The 22404-nt window shown below is 32.1% G+C and overlaps 1 protein-coding gene across 1 annotated transcript; it reads right to left on the bottom strand.

Moving 5' to 3' along the window:
* Positions 1–18487: 18487 nt before the first annotated feature.
* LOC108485173 (putative UPF0481 protein At3g02645) lies at positions 18488–20333 on the bottom strand. Its single transcript, XM_017789016.2, has one exon. It carries the CDS (start codon positions 20235–20237, stop codon positions 18579–18581), a length of 1659 nt encoding a protein of 552 aa, XP_017644505.2. The 5' UTR covers positions 20238–20333; the 3' UTR covers positions 18488–18578.
* Positions 20334–22404: the final 2071 nt, after the last annotated feature.

The raw sequence follows: 22404 nt of genomic DNA, 5'->3' as shown, positions 1-22404 counted from the left end.
TTTATTGAGCTATCAGTAATCGATACACATTCTCATTAACCCACCCTTCTTTCTTAACGAACAGAACCGGTGCACCCCAATGCGAGAAGTTTGGTCGAGCGAAACCTCTATCTGTTAACTCTTGCAACTGAGCTTTCATCTTAGTAAGAGCCATTCTGTACAGAGCTATCGATGTCGATGATGTTCCTGTATTAACTAAATGGCAAATTTGACCTCTCTGATCGGTGATAACCCAGATAACTCTTCTAGAAACACATCGGGATATTCACAAACCACGGACATTGATTCAAGTTTCAACTTAGACACTTTAGAATCCAGAACATATGCAAGATACGCATCGTAACCTTTTCTCACATATTTTTTGTGCTGTCATAACTGAAATAACAATAGGCAACTCGCTCGTCCCATCTAATTCAATCCGAAGTGCCTCACCATTCTGACATTTCAATACAATAAGCTTTCGTCTATAATTCACTATAGCATCATGCAAAGTTAACCAATCCATACCCAAAATTACATCAAACTCATCAAATGTCAAAAGCATCAAATTGGCCGAAAAGTTATAACCCCGAGTCATTAAAGGACAATTCTTGCAGACTTTATCAACTAACATATACTAACCGAAGGGGTTTGATGCTTTAACCACAAATTCAATGGACTTAACAGGTAAATTCTTACTTGACACTAGATTCATGCACACATACAATAGAGTTGATCAGGATCAATCAAAGCAATAATTTTAGTGTCAAAGATAGAAAAAGTACCAGTATTAACATTTAGAGCAGAAGCTTCCTCATGCGCATGGATCGCATAGGCCCTCGCTAGTGCTCATGCCTCGGACCTCACAACAGAGTCCTTAGTCACACTACGACTATTATCCACATTTCTAGGGTTCCTCGGCGGCCTCCCTCTCGCAGCTGTATTACTCGGTCGAATAGTCTAAATCTTGTCTTTTTCAGGTAACTCGAAACATTCCTAAATAAAATGTTCATGCAAACCACATCTAAAACAAGCTCCGTCTTTCTTCTAACATTCACCAAAATGGCTTCGCCCACATCACTAACAATCGGGCTTGTTGGCTTTAACACTACCAACGCTCGCTACAAATGTAACTTGAGCTTTAGAACTCACATGTTGCTTACCTAGATCTCTGTTAGGATATCCTACTAAAACAGTTGAACGATTATGGTTTCGATCCCTTCGATGATGAATGATACGATTTCAATGCCACATTTGCCATGATATTCATATACTAAAAATAAGTACAACAAGCACCATTTTAGGCCATTTTCACATCCATCATACATCTTACCATTTTGACCTAAAACCAACCACATTCAAACTACCAAATCTAGTCATTAACCACATCATAAACTACCTCAATCCATGCCAATTAACAATTTATAATAGACCATTATAAACATCATTTCATTTCCATCATTTTAACCACCACCACATAAAAATAGCAACCACACATAAAACCATATATATTCATAATATCGTACCAATTAGTTCATCATCCAAAATGACATATACACAAGCCACCCAATAGCTACATCATCAAAAAAGACACCTATACTTTCCATTATAACCATGAGCCAAAATCATCAAAGCCTACCGATTTAGCCGATAGATAGTGTGATGGATCTCCGACAAGCTTCCAGCCCATACAAGCCTCCGATTATCCAAAAACATGGGAAAAATCACACAAGTAAGCTTATAATGCATAGTAAGTTCGTCAATCATAAACAATACTTGCCATTTCATTATAAAAGCTTAAAGGCAATTTAATGAACATATCCAACATAGCTTGGCACAAGCTAAGCACCAACAACAATTCACATTAGTGGTTAGCACATAACTTAGTCAAATTGATTACACAACAAAGAGCTTCGATATGCTTTCGATATAAACATTCATACTATTATGAACATACTAGAAATCTTTAATCACTATCATCTTATACTTTTCTCATGCTTTCATGACATTATAAATCGAAGCATACTCCAATCCTTCCCTTTTGTATACCCTTTGAACCACTAGAATAATATCGGTTACTCAGGAATCTCGCACACTATGTGCTAACACGTGGTAGAAACCACTACTATCTCATATAATTGCTCTCTCTCGAGCCATAAGTGGGTTTACTCACACAAGCTGTCAGTCGGGATGTAGCTACACGATGCTGCTCACACAAGCTGTCAAGTAACCACAACACATGCCAAAAACTCAACCACCAGTAGGACGTACAAGACCAGCACCTGAAACACGGTAACCCCTAATCACATTCATTTGTATCCTATATATTCTTAAGGTTCAAACGAGATCCAAAAGTCACCGTAACTTCATTGGATATTTTAGTAGAGTCGTAATACCACAATATAACATAAAAGTATTTAATTTGAAAATAATTCAATGCTATTTAAATGTACGAACTTACCTCAAACACGAACGAAACAGTACGATCGATTAATCCAACACTTTTTTCTTTTCTCTGATCTAAATTCATACATTCCTTTTCTTGATCTATATAATCAAATTTAGCTCATTCAATTTTCATTCTATTCAATTTAATCTAAAAATCATATTTTGAAAAAATTACCTAAAATTTTAAATTTATTACAATTTAGTCCTTAGCTCATAAAAATGAAAATTCATGCAATTTAGTACCAACCCTTCCTAGTCGAATAACAATTAAGTCGCTAGCAAGCCTTATATTCCATTTATTTCACATTTTTACCATGAAAATTTTTTTGTTTTTCAATTAAATCCCTAAATGAAAAATTCATCAAAAATTCCTTTACAAAAGTTGCTCAACTATCATCAAACATTCATTTTCATCCATCAAACATCAAAACAACTAATATATACTCATGATAAAACCCTAAAATTTTTAAAAAAAATTCAAATTAGTATCCGGGCTAGCTAGATTAAGCTACAACGACTCCAAAAACATAAAAAAATCATTAAAAACCAAACAAAAATGCCCTTACATTCATTAGCAAGAGTTGGTCGAATGCTTGGATGCTTAAAAATGGTGATTTCCTTAGGTTAAAAATCAGCTAAGGAAGAAACAAAGATGATAACCTTATTTTTTTTATCATTTTACTAACTTAATTTATTAAATTACTAATATAACCTTTACTAATTACATTAATGGGCTCCATAATTGTCCACTACTTTAATTAATGGTCTAATTACCATTTAAGGCCACTCAAATTTCAATTCCATAGCAATTTGACACCTTTTACTAAGAGAACACAAGTTTTGCACTTTTTGCAATTTAGTCCTTTTATCAAATCAAACATGCAAACGATAAAATTTATTCACGAAATTTTTATACGACACTACTAACATGCTGTAGACATTAAATATTAATAAAATAGAATTTTTGACGTTAGATTTGTGATCCCAAATTACTGTTTCGATTTCATTGAAAATGAACTGTTACAAAACTAATATGACAAAAATCATAATTGAATCGATAAAACTTGAATAGAATGTTAAATATTAGTTCATAGAAAACCTAACCTAATCATAATTATACAATATTCATCTAATCATATTTGAGAATATAATAATATATAGTCATAAAACAATCCATTCTTGAATAATTGCAATAACCGAAAGCAAAATCTATAAACCTATATATATATATATATATATATGATGGACTAATTGAAAAACAATCAGTATGTAAAAGACACTTTACCTGAAACAATTTCCTTTTCCAACCATATTTCATCATGTAAACTATACATTGAATTTGTTTAACCATACATAAAAGGGAAAAATAAAATCCCAATATTACTGCCTTACCTAAAACTCGATTACATCATTAACCAACTTGTTCAATCCTATTTACTATATATATATAATATTCATATCAAACCATTAAACTTAAATAATATAAATCCATTAAAAAATCAAACAAATTGAGAAATAATACATCAATGCAAACCCACTAGCTAAACATGAATGGCAAAAAGCAATTTTGTTGAATCTCAATCCAAAGTAATAATAGTTTAGAAACAAACAAAAAACACAAATAAAATTTTATATATACGATTATATATATACATATATGCAACATCCATTCATAACTTTATGTTGTAAACTAGCAATAACATAATTTTTTTATTGCATATGGAGAAACAAAGTTCAATCCCCATTTTATTATCTGAATGCATAATGGAAATTGAAGCACATACATTCAAAAATCACCCAAATTAAAAGTTAAAATTAAAACCCTAAAATTTCATGAATCAATTTTAAAAAATAGATATTTAAGTAATTTTCAATGATTCGACATGATAAGGTTCATATATCACTTTTTAGAACCGTAAAACTAGATCTAATATAAAAACTTAACAAATCAGGATCTGTCATGTAAATCATCAAAAATAAATCAATAACAAAATTAGATGTGAAAGTGTACCTAAATCCATCAATTTCTCGAATCTTATAGTTTTGATCTTCTAGATTAATACATAAGTAATTTAGAGAAAGTAACTCTTTCTTTTTTGAAGATGGGATGTCAGAAAAGTTATGTATGGGTTTAGATATCATTATGGGTTAAGATAGAAAATCGTTTAGCATTCTAAAATGAATGAATGGAAAAACTGGTTAAGGAGTCGTTATCAAAACGATTTATTTCAGAATAGATGGCTTAAATTAGTACCAGGACACTAGCGAAATAGAGTCAATCAATACTATTTGGCTCAAAATAAAGATTTAACAAAATGGGATTCAGATGAAAAAGAAGATTAATTCATTATGAAAAAATGATTTTGAAGCGAACTCATTACTGAATCAAGAATATAAATTGAATCAAGATAAAAAATATAATTTTAAAAAACACTATGGATATGATTTTTTTTATCATATAAATCTATTAATTATCAATATAAGAGGTGTTCGTATGCTTATGGGTCACCATTCCAAATAAATAAGAAGGAAGAGAAACATGGATAAACAATTTTTTTTTGATACATTGAGGGATATCCCTATCCATAATTATCTAGGAGAAGTAGAAATTCATAATTTTTTATTTTTGTCTTAGAAGTAAGGTCGAGATTGAGTCTTGGGTCCATATCAATACTAAGAGTAACAAAACTATTAAGACTGTGGTTAATAATTATCAAATAATTGATAAAATGGACTTTTTTATTTTACAATTTATCAAAGATCAAGAAAGAAACCCATCTAATAAAAAAGGAAACCATTTTGATTGGATGGAACTGAATGAAGAAATACTAAGTTGTCCTATACCAAATCTAGAACTTTGGTTCTTCCTAGAATTTGTGCTACTATATAATGCATATAAGGTTAAACCATGGATCATACCAATAAAATTATTTCATTTCAATTTTAATGGAAATAGGAATATTAATAAAAATATTACTGAAAATAAAAAAGGACTCCCCTATAGCACCAAATGAAAAAAAAATTTATTGGATTAAAGAATCAAAATCAAGAAGAAAAAGAACCCATAGGTGAAGGGGGTCTTGTATCAAATGCACAAAAATAAGGAAATTTTAAATCCATTCTCTCAAACCAAGAAAAAGATATTGAAGAAGATTATGATAAATCAAATAAAAAAAACGTAGAAAGAAAAAGCAATACAAAAGCAACACGAAAATAGAGCTTGATTTCTTCCTAAAAAGGTATTTGTGTTTTCAATTGAGATAGGATGATTCTTTAAATCAAAGAATAATCAATAATATCAAAGTATATTGCCTCCTGGTTAGACTGATAAATCCAAATGAAATTGTTTTATCATATATTCAACGGGGAGAAATGAATCTAGATATTTTGATGATTCAAAAGTATTTAACTCTTAGAGAATTAATAAAAAAAGGAATATTGATTATCAATCTAGTTCGTTGTCAGTAAAAAATGGACAATTTATTCTATATCAAACTATAAGTATTTTGTTGGTTCATAAAAATAAACACCAAATTAATCAAAGATGCCAATAAAAAAACTATACTAATAAAAATGATTTTTATGAATTTATTGCAAGACATCAAAAAATGACTGAAAAAAAAAGACAAAAATCATTATGATTTGTTTGTTCCAGTAAATATTTTATCCCCTAACCATCGGTGAGGATTGCAAATTCGAATTTCTTTCAATTCAAGGGATAAAAATGGTATGCATAGAAATGCACTATTTTTAAATAATGTAAAAAATTGTGGTCAAGTTTTAACTAAAAACAAACATCTTGATAGTGAAAAAAAGAAACTAATTAAATTAAAGTTCTTTCTTTGGGCCAATTATCGATTAGAAGATTTAGCTTGTATTAATCGATATTGGTTTAATACTAATAACGAAAGTTGTTTCAGTATGATAAGGATCCATGTAACGCCCCCACGCCTGAGACCATCACCGGAGTCGAGCTTGAGGGGTTACCGAACATAATTTATCAATTTAAGAACTTCAAATCATTTGTTTCTACATTCACAGCTTTCTAGCTACTCGCGTCACAGTTACAAGAAAAATCATATCTTGAGTTACAAAACTCGAAATCAAGATCCGTAAATTTTCCCTGAATCTAGACTCATATATCTATTTACTAATTTTTTTCTAGAATTTTTTATTTGGCCAATTAGTACAGTTTATTAATTAAAGTATCCCCTGTTTCAGGGTTCGACTGCTCTGACCTCTGTGTATTACGAATCAGATATATCTCTATACAAAATATCAATGACTATGAGGTTTGTTTCTATTAAAACTAGACTCAATAAGAAATCTGTACATATAAATAACAACTTCTAATTATTTTAGTAAAATTTATTATGAATTTTTAAAGTCATAACAGGGGATCCAGAAATCACTCTCGCCCTGTTTCACAAAAGTTTAAATATCTCATAAAATATAATTTATATGCCTGTTTTGTTCAATCCACATGAAACTAGACTCATTAATCTTCAATTTCATAACTTACTCATCATTTAGTTCCGTTTATACTATTTTTAGTGATTTTTCAAATTCATGTCATTGCTGCAGCAATATTCTGTTTTAAGGCAAGTTTCATCTTTCCATGAATTTTTATGAACTAGATAACCTATTAAACTTCCATAATATCAAACATGATCTAAATTAGCCATCACCATGACTTATCAATATCAAACATTTTCTCAACCAAACATGGCCATATCATAAAATTATTTACACAAAATAAGTATATTGCTATACATGCCATACTTAAGTTTTACAAGCCATTTACCCAGATGAAAGTCCTTTGGATAGTGTGATCGAACCTTCGACCCGTCCGATTCCCGAGCTGGCTTGTTAAAACTACAGTAAATAAAGAGGAGGGAGTAAGCATAAATGCTTAGTAAGTTCATATGTAAATAACAAGTAACATAACAATACAAATATACCAAACAACTTTAGCATGGTATCACCAAAACATATATCACATTTCTAAACATCATTCCTCATCTTACCACCTTATCATTGTTGTATCCATTTTCAACCCGAGGGTTAAGAACATACCTGTCCAAAGTGTCCATTTCACAACACTTACCAAAACATCGCTTGCATCTTAAGTGTTCTTCCATTTCACTAGAAATTTCACCCGTTGAACACATCGGAATACAACTCGGATACACGGATAATTTGCACATAAGTGCCTCATATGTAATCAAGCTACCATGTAACCCACCCATAAGTGAACTCGAACTCAACTCAACGAGCTCGGGCGTTCGCATCCATAAGTGAACTCGGACTCAACTCAACGAGTTCGGATGCCTAGTTACATTTCACGAACTCGGACTCAACTCAACGAGTTCAGACATTCGCATCCATAAGTGAACTCGGACTCAACTCAACGAGTTCGGATGCTCAACCATCCTAGTGACATGTCACTTGTATCCTAATCTATTCCTAAGGTTCAAACGGGCGTTTTCCTCGATCACACATCTTTGCCGTCTTCCACAGAATATCGAAATCGGTACTTCGGTGATAGTTCATACTCATCAAGTAATTCACATAATTACATATTATTCAACAATAACCACAAAGCATAATATTTCATGATAATAATCAGCATCATATCATATAAACAACATTAAATTGCTTAAAATGACAATTATGTTACTACATTTACACATGAACTTACCTTGGTACCAAAATATAAAGATTTTGCAATTTAGTCCACAATATTTTCTTTTCCTCGATCGCGACTTGAATCTCGTTTTTCTTGATCTATAATACCAAATTAATCTTATTTAATACATACATTCATCAAAACAGCATTTAATACGAACTTTGGAAAAATTACACTTTTGCCCCTAAACTTTTGCCCCTAGGATCGGGAATTAAACTTTATTCCTTATTCTTATGTTTTATAACATACTGATCATTTTTCCCTTCTATGGCAACATCAAATTCTCTCTCTAACATATACTTGTGACTATTAGGTATTTTTGTCGATTAAGCCCTTTTACTCGTTTTCACTCAAAACCGAGTAGCACAAGTTGTCTAACATAATTTAAAACCTCATATTCTATCATAAAACATCAAAATACACAAATTTCACCTATGGGTATTTTTCCAAATATAAACCCTAGGCTGAATTATTGCTAGCATAAGCTTAATCGAGCTTCCGGGATTCCAAAAACGTAAAGAACATTAAAAACGGGGCTCGGAATCACTTACTATGGAGCTTGGAAGCTTGAAACAAACCCTAGCTATGGATAACCCTTGAAATTTCGGCCTAATGAAGAAGATGGACAAAAATTGGCTTTTAATTTTGTTTTTAATTCATTTTAATAACTAAATGACCAAAATATCCTTACTACTAAACTTTCCAAAAATTCCTTCCATGTCCTAATTTTGTCCATGAACTTAAAATTGGTCAAATTGCTATTTAAGACCTCCTCATTAATATTCCAAAACAATTTCATACTAAAAACTTCTAGAATGCAAGTTTTGCAACTTATTCGATTTAGTCACTACTTTCAATTTAAGCACTTTAGGCATAGAATTTCATCACGAAATTTTCACACAATCATGAAATCATATCATAATCATCAAAATAATTATAAAATTATTATTTCTATCTCAGATTTGTGGTCACGAAACCACTATTCCGATTAAGCTCTAATTCAGGATATTACAACTCTCCCCCCCTTTTAAGGATTTTCGTCCTCAAAAATCTTACCAGTAAACAGGTGTGGATATTGGTTTCTCATAGTTTCTTCAGGTTCCCATGTAGTCTCTTCTACCCCATGCTTTTGCCACAACACTTTCACAAGTGCAACACTTTTATTTCTTAGTTGTTTGACTTCTCGAGCTAAAATCTTAATCGGTTCTTCTTCATAAGTCATATCCGGTCGTAGTTTAATTTCTGTCGGTGAAATTATATGTGAAGGATCCGAACGATACCGACGTAACATAGATACGTGAAACACATCATGAATCTTCTCTAATTCGGATGGTAATGCTAGCCGATATGCTGCAGGTCCAACTTTTTCAATTATTTCATACGGTCCAATAAAACGCGGACTTAACTTGCCCTTTCATCCAAATCTAAGGACTTTCTTCCATGGAGACACTTTCAAAATACCTTATCACCAACTTGAAACTCCATTTCTTTTCGTTTCAAATCCGCATAAGATTTCGTCTATCTCAAGCGACTTTCAAACAATCTCGAATCACTTTCACCTTTTCTTGGTTTCTTTTATTAAATCAACTCCATAAATCGACTTTCCTTGAGTTCGGTCCAATACAATGGCATCCGACATTTACGACCATATAATGCTTCATAAGGTGCCATCTTCAAACTTGTCGATAACTATTATTATAAGCAAATTCTACCAACGGTAAATACTTTTCCCAACTACCTTGAAATTCCAATACACAACATCTGAGCATGTCTTCAAGAATCTGAATTACTCTCTCTGATTGTCCATCAGTTTGTGGATGAAAGGCAGTGCTGAAATTTAACTTTGTACCTAATGCTTCTTGCAACTTTTGCCAAAACCGTGAGGTGAACCTCGGATCCCTATCCGAAATGATTGACAAAGGTATCCCATGAAGTCTAACAATCTCTCGGATATACAATTCAGCCAACTTATTAAGAGAATAATCTATACGTACCGAAATAAAATGAGCCGATTTAGTCAGTCCGTCAACTATTGCCCAGATGGCATTTTTCTTCCCTGGAGTTAACGGCAACCCTGATATAAAGTCCATAGTAATCCGATTCCATTTCCATTCAGGAACCATAATAGGCTGAAGTAATCCCGAAGGTACTTGGTGTTCAGCTTTCACTTGTTGACAAACTAAGCACTTTGATACAAACTCGGAAATATCTCTTTTCATTCCACTCCACCAGTACATTTTCTTCAAGTCATTATACATCTTCGTACTGCCCGGATGAACCGCTAAACAACCATTATGTGCTTCATGCAAAATCTTTTGAATCAACTCATCATTTTTTGGTACACAAATCCGATTTTTAAACATCAAACAACCATCAGAACCGATTCTGAAATTTGATCCCGTATCATTAAAGGGCATTTCTTACTTACTTTATCAACTATCATGCATTTGCCTAGTGGATTCGACACTCTAATCATAAATTCTGTGTTCTCAACAGGTATATTCATACTAGACACCAGTTTCATGCATACATATGAATGAGTAGAACCAGGATCAATCAAAGCAATAACATTAATATCATAAAGAGAAAATGTACCGGTAATCACATCGGGTGAGGAAGCATCTTCACGCGCTTTAATAGCATAAGTTCTAGCGGAGCTCTTCCCTCGAGATCTAATCGCTGCATCTCTGGCTACATTCTTCTCGCTTGTTTCACTTCCACTTTTCTCGGATACCTTCCCCTCGAGTTTGCACACTAGCTTTCACACTCTGAAATTTTTCTTTCTCAGCTCTCTCTGGGCAGTCTCTAATAAAATGATCCGGAGAACCATATCGAAAACATTCATTTGCTCTGCACGGACCAAAATGATTTCTACCACACCACCGGCACTCGGGTTTAACAAATCTCGAGTTCCCTACATCGGCTGAGAAGTATTCGAGATTTAGGACCCACATTCGCTTCTTAAAATTTCCATATGATTGCCCAAATTGAAACTTGGGAGCGAGGATTCATATTTCTTGACTTTCCGGGTTCTTTGTGAAGGTGCCTTACTCATTGGCCTTTTCTTCCAATTTCGTGTCTCACCTCTACCTTCCTCTTCTCTTTAAGTAGTTCTTCACCTTACAAGCTCGATCAACTAGGACTACCATTTCTTTCAGTTCAAGGATCCCGACAAATACTTTAATGTCTTCGTTGAGCCCGTCTTCAAATTGTCGGCACATCTTGGCTTCAGAGGAACATATTCACGCATACTTACTCAATCGAACAAACTCTCTTTCATATTCGAGACTGTCATATTACCTTGCTTCAGCTCAAGAAACTCTTTACATTTCTGATCAATAAATCTTTCACTAATATATTTCTTCCGAAACTCTTCTTGAAAGAATTCCCAGGTTACCCTCTCTTTCGGTACCACCAAAATCAAAGTCTTCCACCAATTATAGGCTGAATCTCTCAACAAAGATGTAGCACATTTCAAACATTCTTCAGGTGTATAAGATAATTCATCAAATACCCGGATAGAATTTTCAAGCCAGAACTCTGCTTTCTCTGCATCATCATCAATATTTGCTCTAAATTCTTCAGCCCCTTGTTTACAAATTCTATCAACGGGGGTTTTGTGAAATTTTATCATATCCACTCCTTGAGGCATTGGAGGCATAGGTTGAGGAATTGGGGGAGGTGGGGGAGGTCGTACATTTGAGTTCGTACGAACAAACTCAGTGTACCATGCACTCATCATTTGGAGAAAGGCTTCCCGATCCCTTTCTCCTCCTCCCTGACCAACAGTAGGAGGTGGGTTTTCAGTCAACGCTGCCCGTTCAACCGGAGCTGGTGCATTGCTCTCTACTTCATCTGCCATAGCTGGATCGGGATCCATTTACTATATAAAAATCATTTAAAAATGTCAGAAGTCGTCACACTATCACAATTCATACATATGGCATGTATAGCAAAATCCGTACATACAACACATAGTCTGAGAACTGACTAAACCTGGCTCTCATACCACTAAATGTAACGCCCCCATGCCCGAGACCATCACCGGAGTCGAGCTTGAGGGGTTACCGAACATAATTTATCAATTTAAGAACTTCAAATCATTTGTTTCTACATTCACAGCTTTCTAGCTACTCGCGTCACAGTTACAAGAAAAATCATATCTTGAGTTACAAAACTCGAAATCAAGATCCGTAAATTTTCCCCGAATCTAGACTCATATATCTATTTACTAATTTTTTTCTAGAATTTTTTATTGGGCAAATTAGTACAGTTTATTAATTAAAGGATCCCCTGTTTCAGGGTTCGACTGCTCTGACCTCTGTGTATTACGAATCAGATATATCTTTATACAAAATTTCAATAACTATGAGGTTTGTTTCTATTAAAACTAGACTCAATAAGGAATCTGAAAATATAAATAAAAACTTCTAATTATTTTAGTAAAATTTATTATGAATTTTTAAAGTCAGAACAGGGGATCCAGAAATCACTCTCGCCCTGTTTCACAAAAGTTTAAATATCTCATGAAATATAATTTATATGCCTGTTTTGTTCAATCCACATGAAACTAGACTCATTAAGCTTCAATTTCATAACTTAATCATCATTTAGTTCCGTTTATACTATTTTTAGTGATTTTTTAAATTCATGTCATTGCTGCAGAAATATTCTGTTTTAAGCCAAGTTTCATCTTTCCATGAATTTTTATGAACTAGATAACCTATTAAACTTCCATAATATCAAACATGATCTAAATTAGCCATCACCATGACTTATCAATATCAAACATTTTCTCAACCAAACATGGCCATATCATAAAATTATTTACACAAAATAAGTATATTGCTATACATGCCATACTTAAGTTTTACAAGCCATTTACCCGGATGAAAGTCCTTTGGATAGTGTGATCGAACCTTGACCCGTCCGATTCGAGCTGGCTTGTTAAAAACTACAGTAAATAAAGAGGAGGAGTAAGCATAAATGATTAGTAAGTTCATATGTAAATAACAAGTAACATAACAATACAAATATACCAAACAACTTTAGCATGGTATCACCAAAACATATATCACATTTATAAACATCATTCCTCATCTTACCACCTTATCATTGTTGTATCTATTTTCAACCCGAGGGTTAAGAACATACCTGTCCAAAGTGTCCATTTCACAACACTTACCAAAACGTCGCTTGCATCTTAAGTGTTCTTCCATTTCACTAGAAATTTCACCCGTTGAACACATCGGAATACAGCTCGGATACACGGATAATTTGCACATAAGTGCCTCATATGTAATCAAGCTACCATGTAACCCACCCATAAGTGAACTCGGACTCAACTCAACGAGCTCGGGCGTTCGCATCCATAAGTGAACTCGGACTCAACTCAACGAGTTCGGATGCCTAGTTACATTTCACGAACTCGGACTCAACTCAACGAGTTCGGACATTTGCATCCATAAGTGAACTCGGACTCAACTCAACGAGTTCGGATGCTCAACCATCCTAGTGACATGTCACTTGTATCCTAATCTATTCCTAAGGTTCAAACGGGCATTTTCCTCGATCACACATCTTTGCCGTCTTCCACGGAATATCAAAATCGGTACTTCGGTGATAGTTCATACTCATCAAGTAATTCACATAATTACATATTATTCAACAATAACCACAAAGCATAATATTTCATGATAATAATCAGCATCATATCATATAAACAACATTAAATTGCTTAAAATGACAATTATGTTACTACATTTACACATGAACTTACCTTGGTACCAAAATATAAAGATTTTGCAATTTAGTCCACAATATTTTCTTTTCCTCGATCGCGACTTGAATCTCGTTTTTCTTGATCTATAATACCAAATTAATCTTATTTAATACATACATTCATCAAAACAGCATTTAATACAAACTTTGGAAAAATTACACTTTTGCCCCTAAACTTTTGCATAATTACACTTTTGCCCCTAGGCTCGGGAATTAAACTTTATTCCTTATTCTTATGTTTTATAACATACTGATCATTTTTCCCTTCTATGGCAACATCAAATTCTCTCTCTAGCATATACTTGTGACTATTAGGTATTTTGATCGATTAAGCCCTTTTACTCGTTTTCACTCAAAACCGAGTAGCACAAGTTGTCTAACATAATTTAAAACCTCATATTTTACCATAAAACATCAAAATACACAAATTTCACCTATGGGTATTTTTCCAAATATAAACCCTAGGCTGACTTATTGCTAGCATAAGCTTAATCGAGCTTCCGGGATTCCAAAAACGTAAAGAACATTAAAAACGGGGCTTGGAATCACTTACTATGGAGCTTGGAAGCTTGAAACAAACCTTAGCTATGGATAACCCTTGAAATTTCGGCCTAATGAAGAAGATGGACAAAAATTGGCTTTTAATTTTGTTTTTAATTCATTTTAATAACTAAATGACCAAAATACCCTTACTGCTAAACTTTCCAAAAATTCCTTCCATGTCCTAATTTTGTCCATGAACTTAAAATTGGTCAAATTGCTATTTAAGACCTCCTTGTTAATATTCCAAAACAATTTCATACTAAAAACTTCTAGAATGCAAGTTTTACAACTTATTCGATTTAGTCCCTACTTTCAATTTAAGCACTTTAGGCATAGAATTTCATCACAAAATTTTCACACAATCATGCAATCATATCATAATCATCAAAATAATTATAAAATTATTATTTCTATCTCGGATTTGTGGTCACGAAACCACTATTCCGATTAAGCCCTAATTCAGGATATTACAGTATGTATCCGCGTCTGAAAATTCGTTAATGGTACATTTTCCCCAATATTATGTATGTATTGTGCCAAGTATATGAAAACAAATAGATGGTCACAAGGATTGTCTTACATTTTATTCTGATACACGATACTAATTTAATAACATACATATGAATTAGATCGACAAATGAATCAACAAAATACTCTTATTTCAACTTTCAACTTTTCTCTTTTGTAGAAATCTCTCACTCTTTTATATCCCTATATGAATCAAATCGAAACCCAGATTGATTAATTTTATTTGAAAAAATGATAAAGTTCATAACGAACTTAAAATCATAGTGTATATCAAAATGACTGGTATTATTATTACTTATCAATAAAATTCACATTCAAAAAAAGGGGGAAACTTTTTAGTTTTATGGTAAAAAAATTCATTCATCTCAGTTATTATTCAAGAAAAAAAAAAGAAAATAAGGGTCTATTGAATTTCAAATAGTTAGTTTCACCAGTAACATATGAAGACTTATTCACATTTTGAATTGCACAAAAAAGACTATTTATCTCAGAGAGGTCTACATAAAATTCTAAGAAAACATCAACAACTGCTATCTTATTTATCAAAGACAAATAAAAAACGTTATAAAGAATTAATTGGTGAGTTGGATATTCAGGAATAAAAAAATCGTTAATTTGCAAATTTCGAATAGTCAATTTATTATATTTTCATTTTGGTGTGCTTGTTTTCGTTTTCAACAATGCATGTAAGAATGAATCGAGCAAAAACTTATGAATCTATTGGCTATACAAAAAGATTAAAACCCTATAATTTCATGAATCAATCCAAAAAAAAAAGGAAATTTAATTAATTCTCAATTATTAGATATGATAAGGTTCATATACCACTTGTTAGAACCGTAAAACTAGATCTAATATAAACTTAACAAATCAGGATCTGTAATGTAAAATCATCAAAAATAAACCAATAACAAAACTAGATGCTAAAGCGTACCTCAATCCATCAATTTTTTGAAATCTTCGAATCCTATAGTTTTGATCTTCCAAATTAGCACACAAATAATTTAGAGAAAGTGACTCGTTCTTTTCTGAAGATGGGATGTGAAAAAAGTTTTGTATGTATAATTTGAGGACCATAACTCTAATATATAACTTTTGTACATTTACTCTAATTTATAATTAGTTCATCATCAATTAAAAATTAGTTACTAGAATATTTACACATATTTAAACCATACTTTATTTAATAAATAAAATCTAATAAACATTAACTAAATTACATCGCTTTTAATTTCATCTTACGATAATAAATAAAACGTATAATCATTTCAATATCCCACTATCTATGAAATTTGCGACTTCGTAGAGGAACAAAATCTTCCACCCTCTCCATGCTACCCATGTGTTCATTATATTAAGCCACGCGGCTTTCTTCTTCTTTTATTTTATTTATTTTATCTTTTTATATTTTTTAATTTTTAATTCATATTAATTATAGAACTAAAATTAGTAAAAATAATAAATTAGAATAATAAATAAGAAATTAAATTAACTGACTATTTTTAATTGTAAAGTATAAAAATAAAAAAGTGGAAAATTACCTCATGTTAATAAGTTAAGTTTTGATAATATGGTTCTTAAATTAAATCTACAACATTAAACTATGAGTAATTATTTGATACACGATTTATACAATTCTTAAACTCTAGAAGCATGATTAAAAATATGACAAATGTTTAATTTATATATTTTTTTTACTATACCTTATATAACACAAGTCACACTCTTAAACTGATTCTAGAGTTTAAAATTTTACTGACGGTATATGAGATGAATTTCTTAAATTAAATAATAAATTATATTAAATTAAATTTGCAATATTAAAATACATGTAATTATAATATGTGAGTCTTTCAATCCAAACATATATATTTGCCAATCATAAATTTGTTTCTTTCGAATTCTTCGTCTACTATACTTTTTAACGATGGGATTCTATTTTGTAATTTCTCAATCATAAATTTATAATTTTATTTTACTTTGAACTTTATTTATTACATAGTAAAAACTCTGAAGAAAATTTCTGATCAAAATTCATACGTTAGGACCGAAGATCCGCCCTTCTAATTGCACGTGGTTTAATATTGCAAATTTAATTTAAGTTTAATTTAATTTTGTAAATTTAATTCAAGAGCTATATTATCAAAACTCAACCTATTAAACTAGCATGAGGGAATTTGGCAAAAAAAAAAATTGCAAGAGAGACTCTTTGACTATTTTTATTTTTCTATTTTATAAATAAAAATAATAAATTAATTTAATTTCTTTAAATTCTTAATACAATTTATTATTCTTTTTTTATCAAATTTAGTCCTACAGTTAATACTAATTAAAAAACAAATTACAAATATTAAATTTTAATTCAACAACCATCTTGTCAAAATATTGGTAAAATTAATTTTATCTTTAATTACTCTTGGTTTAATGACGTAGATTTAATCTAAGAACATTTTATCAAAACTCAACTTATCAGCGTGAGGAATATTCGATTACTTTTATTTTTATATTTTATAATATAAAGTAATGAATTGATTTAATTTCTTATTTATTATTCCAATTTATTATTTTTAATTTTTACTAATCTTAATCCTACAATTTATTTAAATTTTGAGAAATGAGTAATAGAAATATATATAAAAAAAAGGGGGGGCTGAATTGCATGGCTTAATTTGAAGAAGGGGCGTGGGGACATGGGGAGTTCTTCCAGCAACTTATTGTTGCCGCGTCTCTGTTTTATACTTATATTTTATTTGGGATAAATATACATGTCAGTACCCAATCTTAGCTTCAAGGTCTAATTTGGTACTTAAACTTTTTTCCCACTTGAAATTAGTTTCTTAGTTCAAATTGGTACCTAAATTTGGCTTTTTGGTCCAAATTAGTACTTACAATTGGTTATTTATTTGAACCAATTTGAACTATGAAACCAAGTTTAGGTTCCAATTTGAACAAAGAATCCAAGCTCAAGTACTTAATTGGACAAACAAAAATAAACCTTGAGGCCATGTTTAGGTACATAGTTAAAAAAAAAAGAAAGAAAAGGAAAGCTTAGGAATCAAATTAAACTTTGAAGCTAAGTTCAGCCACCAAAATGTATATTTACCTTTTATATATATTCATTGATAAGTTTTGAAGTAGCTTCTTGGCATCCTGCCTTTGCCAGTTTATTGGCATTCTTGTAGAACGCTGTAGAAAGCTAGAATTGCAGCCTTTGCCAAGTCGTTTCGACTCTAACAAAATCAAACAGCAATATTCAATTAAACAATCAATAAGAATAGAAAAAAGTTTCGATGAGCCTCAAACAAAAATTATAGCTTTTTTTCAATCTGATAAAATAAATGATGTCTTTGCCGAATCTATTATACTGTAATTTTGCTGTTTTTCTTTTTTCACCAAAAAGAAAATATTAATCCGAAATAAATGTTGGGCACACTTTGAACTAAAGGTGGAAGAAGTGCAGCATAATATTAGTTGGATAGTATGGAATACGAATGCGTTAATACGGATATATTCAATTTTTAAGATATTCCATATATATTTATCGAGTAATACTCAGGTATCCATATCTGAATATTTGTGGGGTATAATTTCATAAAAAAAAAAAAATCAGTTATGAGTTGTGTATTCGTAATAGTTGAGAGCAGCTATAAACGGAGCAAAAAGCCTGAAATGCCAACAAAATCAGAAGCATAATTGCAGCCAACAATGTTAAAAACTGCCAGGAAGCATATACATATTGTTCAAAGAATTTCCTGGCTTTAACATTCCATCTGCAATTATGATACTTGTTAACATCTTCAATCACTTTATCCAAGAATCCGACTTTGGTCAATCTAATGGATTTACTCATCCCATTCCATAACTCAGCAGCCTCTTCATCACTCTTCAAATGGTTCACAATTATCCCATTTTCACTCAGTAACTTCACATCTTCCTTGGTATCGATGATTCCGTTCATTAATTCAGTGTAGCGTGTGAAAACCAAAGGCCCCGATGCGTTTGATGTTTCGTATGCCACCAAATTCCTTAACACAACCTTTGTGTTAATGTCTAAGGCGACAATCGGAAGATGGAACGTGGAAGTATCGGGGTCAAATTTAATACTGGAAATGTTCCCATTGGTGGGTATAAAACGGACTCCTGATTCACAAAGGTCCACAACGGAGGGTATGGCGATCTCCTCCGCCAGCGGGGGCTTGTTTAGGCAAGAACTGTTTTCTGGTTTTTCTTCCTTGTCTTGTGAGAAGAACAAATATTCAATTAGTTGCTTCAGCACTGAAAATCCAGGGAGATTAGAGACGATTTTCCAAGGCAAAATAAGCAAGACTCTAACAGGTCTCAATAGCAGCAAAGCTTTGATGTTTCTTAATAGACCTTTCTTTATTTTCGAGACCAGATTCCGTAACTCATTCGGTAGATAACTTGGAAATTGGGAATCACTTGTTTTATGGTCTTGGTCTTCTTTGTGATCTTCTGATTCGTTTGTTTCAGACTGTTCTTCATCGACCATGGGGACGACCATGTAGTGAAGGAAGTCCAAAACATGAGCACGGTTTGAGATATCGATCTTGGGCAAGTTATCTGTGGCTTTCAAAGGGGAGAGCTCTTTGGATAGTCCCTTTAACATCGAAGCTAACAAATCATGAGCCAGTGACGAGTATTGGATTTCAAGCACCTTTAGAAGAATAAACAAAGGGATTTGATTCTCAAGCATCACAATATCTCTAAGAATTGAATTGTGAGCTGATTTCCTTCCAGCATAATCGACCAAATGTGACATCCGAGATGAAACTCTGGAAAGAGTCTTCCCTTCTTCGAGACCATAGATCTGTAGAAACTCGAGCAAGAAAGAAGCATCGATGGCCATCATCCAAGCTAACGTTTCACCATTGAAATGCAGATACTTATGATAACATGCTCGAATATGGGGTTCAAATCTCATCAAGTTGTCAACAAGAGTATTGAATTTTACACGGTGGAGATGTTTCTGGGTTCTTTTGGCTGCTGCAAGTTTGTATCTTTCCATCTCATGGAGTTCGGGACGCGAATAATGGTAAGGACCAAGAGCAACCATTTGAGGGATATATGATTCAGGATCAGTTAACATCAGGGTTTTGGGAACATTGAAAATGGAAACGGAGACTTCGGTTTCTTCTTCGATTTCTTCAGCTAGGGAACGACGGATGTTGATAACCCATCGAAGCTCATCGAAATTTGAAGCGGAAGTGGAGATTGTTGAAGCCATTGGAGAAGATATGTTGAAAAACATGTGGATTTTGGAAGCTTTGGGAAATAAAATTGGTACTGTAGGAGTTATGAAAATGAAGCTGTAATGGCGGTATTTAATAGAATAAAGATCATCGCCATCGATGTAAATTTATTCGGTTCCTTTAGGAAATAAAAGTTTAGAAATGCGTTTTCGCATAGAACTTTTTTTTTTAAAAAAAAATTACAAATTTAAGTATCAAATATTAAGAAAAATTCATTAGATAGTTCTCATTAACTTACTATAAATCCGGTTCTCTATCTCGCACAAACTTAACAATCTTATTTACGAGTTTATTTTATTCTCTAGAAATATGCTGAATATTCAAGTGACTTAAAAGCTTTAAAAACAAAAATATTTACTAATAGATATTTTCTTTTAATCAAATCAAAGTGTTTGGAAAGAATAAATCGAGGTGAACATTTTTAATAATTGATTAATTTTACTTAAAAAATAAGCATATTTTCTGTGTTTTTAATATTATTGTCTTTGCTCATTATTATCGTTTATAATTTCTACTTTGAGAATAAAATAAAATGATTATTGTAAACAAATGGGAAAAAGTAGAGTAATATAAAAAAATATATTCTTAATTCTAGTTATTCGAGAATTGATTGCTAGAATCTATCATCTATTCTTGTGGGGTGAAGTATGGCCCTCTATAGGACTCCTAGTAATAAATACATAAATAAAATGTTACATTTTGTATCATGATATATAAATGAATATCTTTAATAGGAAATGAGTGATACATCTAATGTACCATGTGAATACATAAATTTTATAAAGCATTTGTAAAGTTCATTATGTATAGTCATCCATAGTAAGGTGTATGTATTACAACACTTCACTTTGGGCTAATATTCTTTATGAATATGCTTGGTTAAAATCTTGTTAAGGACGTTTTAGTTCATTTTTGGTTCATGTATAGAGGTAATTACTCATGGAATCTCAACTTGTTGAATGGTGAAAATAGTTAGATGAAAATAAATATTAGACTTTAAATATGTTAAAATGTGAAATGTTGTTAAAATAAGCATGTTGTTATAAAGTGTTAAAGTAAAGTGACAAAAATGAAATTGTAAAAATTGATTCTTTGTAAATTATGTTGTTGTAACATCTCAAATTTCTTTGATTAACCGTACAATCTTATTCTAAGAACTTTGTCTATATTATGGAACGAAAAATTATATTTGAACATGATTAGGTCATGAGTTAAATTATAAATGCATTTTTAGAGCTTTGGACCTTATCAAGTAAATTTTGAGGTAAAATATAATGTAGCACCCAAAATTTGGTAGGCCTAAAGTTTTCACGTATAGCAGTAAATAGTCTGTTTGGAGTAGTGTTATCTGGCCAAATGATTATTTTCGCGTATATGTGTGGGCATTTATGTAACATCTTGATTTTGGGTTTAGTCGGAACAGTGGTTTCGGGACCATAATTTCGATGAGAAAAATTTCATTTTTATTATATTTTTATGGTATACGATTTCACGAAATGATTTCGTGAAAATTTCGTTCAAAAATTTTGACTTTTGGGCACTCAATTTAGTAAAAAGGACTAAATTATAAAAAGTGCAAAAGTTGAGTTCTACATGTTAGAGGTATCAAATTGTTATGAAATTTTACATGGGAGGTCCTTAAATGATAATTAAACCATTGTATAACTTGTTGGACAAAAATGACCTTGATTGGGTGTATCAAGAAATTCCTTTCGCTTTTGGTCGATGAATCTCTGACTAATATACCTTTTTCGGAACTCGGTTTGAAAGAACTCCCAAGTCACTTGCTCTCTAGGCACCACAGAAGTTAGAGTACTCCACCAATAGTAGGCGGAATCGCGTAGCAAGGAGATGGTACACTTTAAGCACTCATCGGGTGTACAAGATAGCTCATCGAGCACCCGGATAGTGTTGTCCAACCAAAATTCAGCTTGCTCGGCATCGTCATCATCCGTAGCTTTAAACTCAGTGGCCCCATGTTTTCGAATCCTGTCATTGGGGCTTACTTGACCTTATTTGGTCAGATTACGGAGGTATTGTAGGTGCGGGGGTTGCATTAGTCGGGAATGGAGGTTGTGGAACAGCCGTGTTAGTTCGAATGTATTGGTTGAACCAATCATTCATCACACTATAAAAGGCTTGCCTAGTCTCATCATTCGGATTGCT

The sequence above is a fragment of the Gossypium arboreum genome, chromosome 6 (genome assembly GCF_025698485.1).
Source record: "Gossypium arboreum isolate Shixiya-1 chromosome 6, ASM2569848v2, whole genome shotgun sequence".
NCBI lineage: Eukaryota > Viridiplantae > Streptophyta > Magnoliopsida > Malvales > Malvaceae > Gossypium > Gossypium arboreum.
This window is presented reverse-complemented; position numbering and strand designations above follow the sequence as displayed.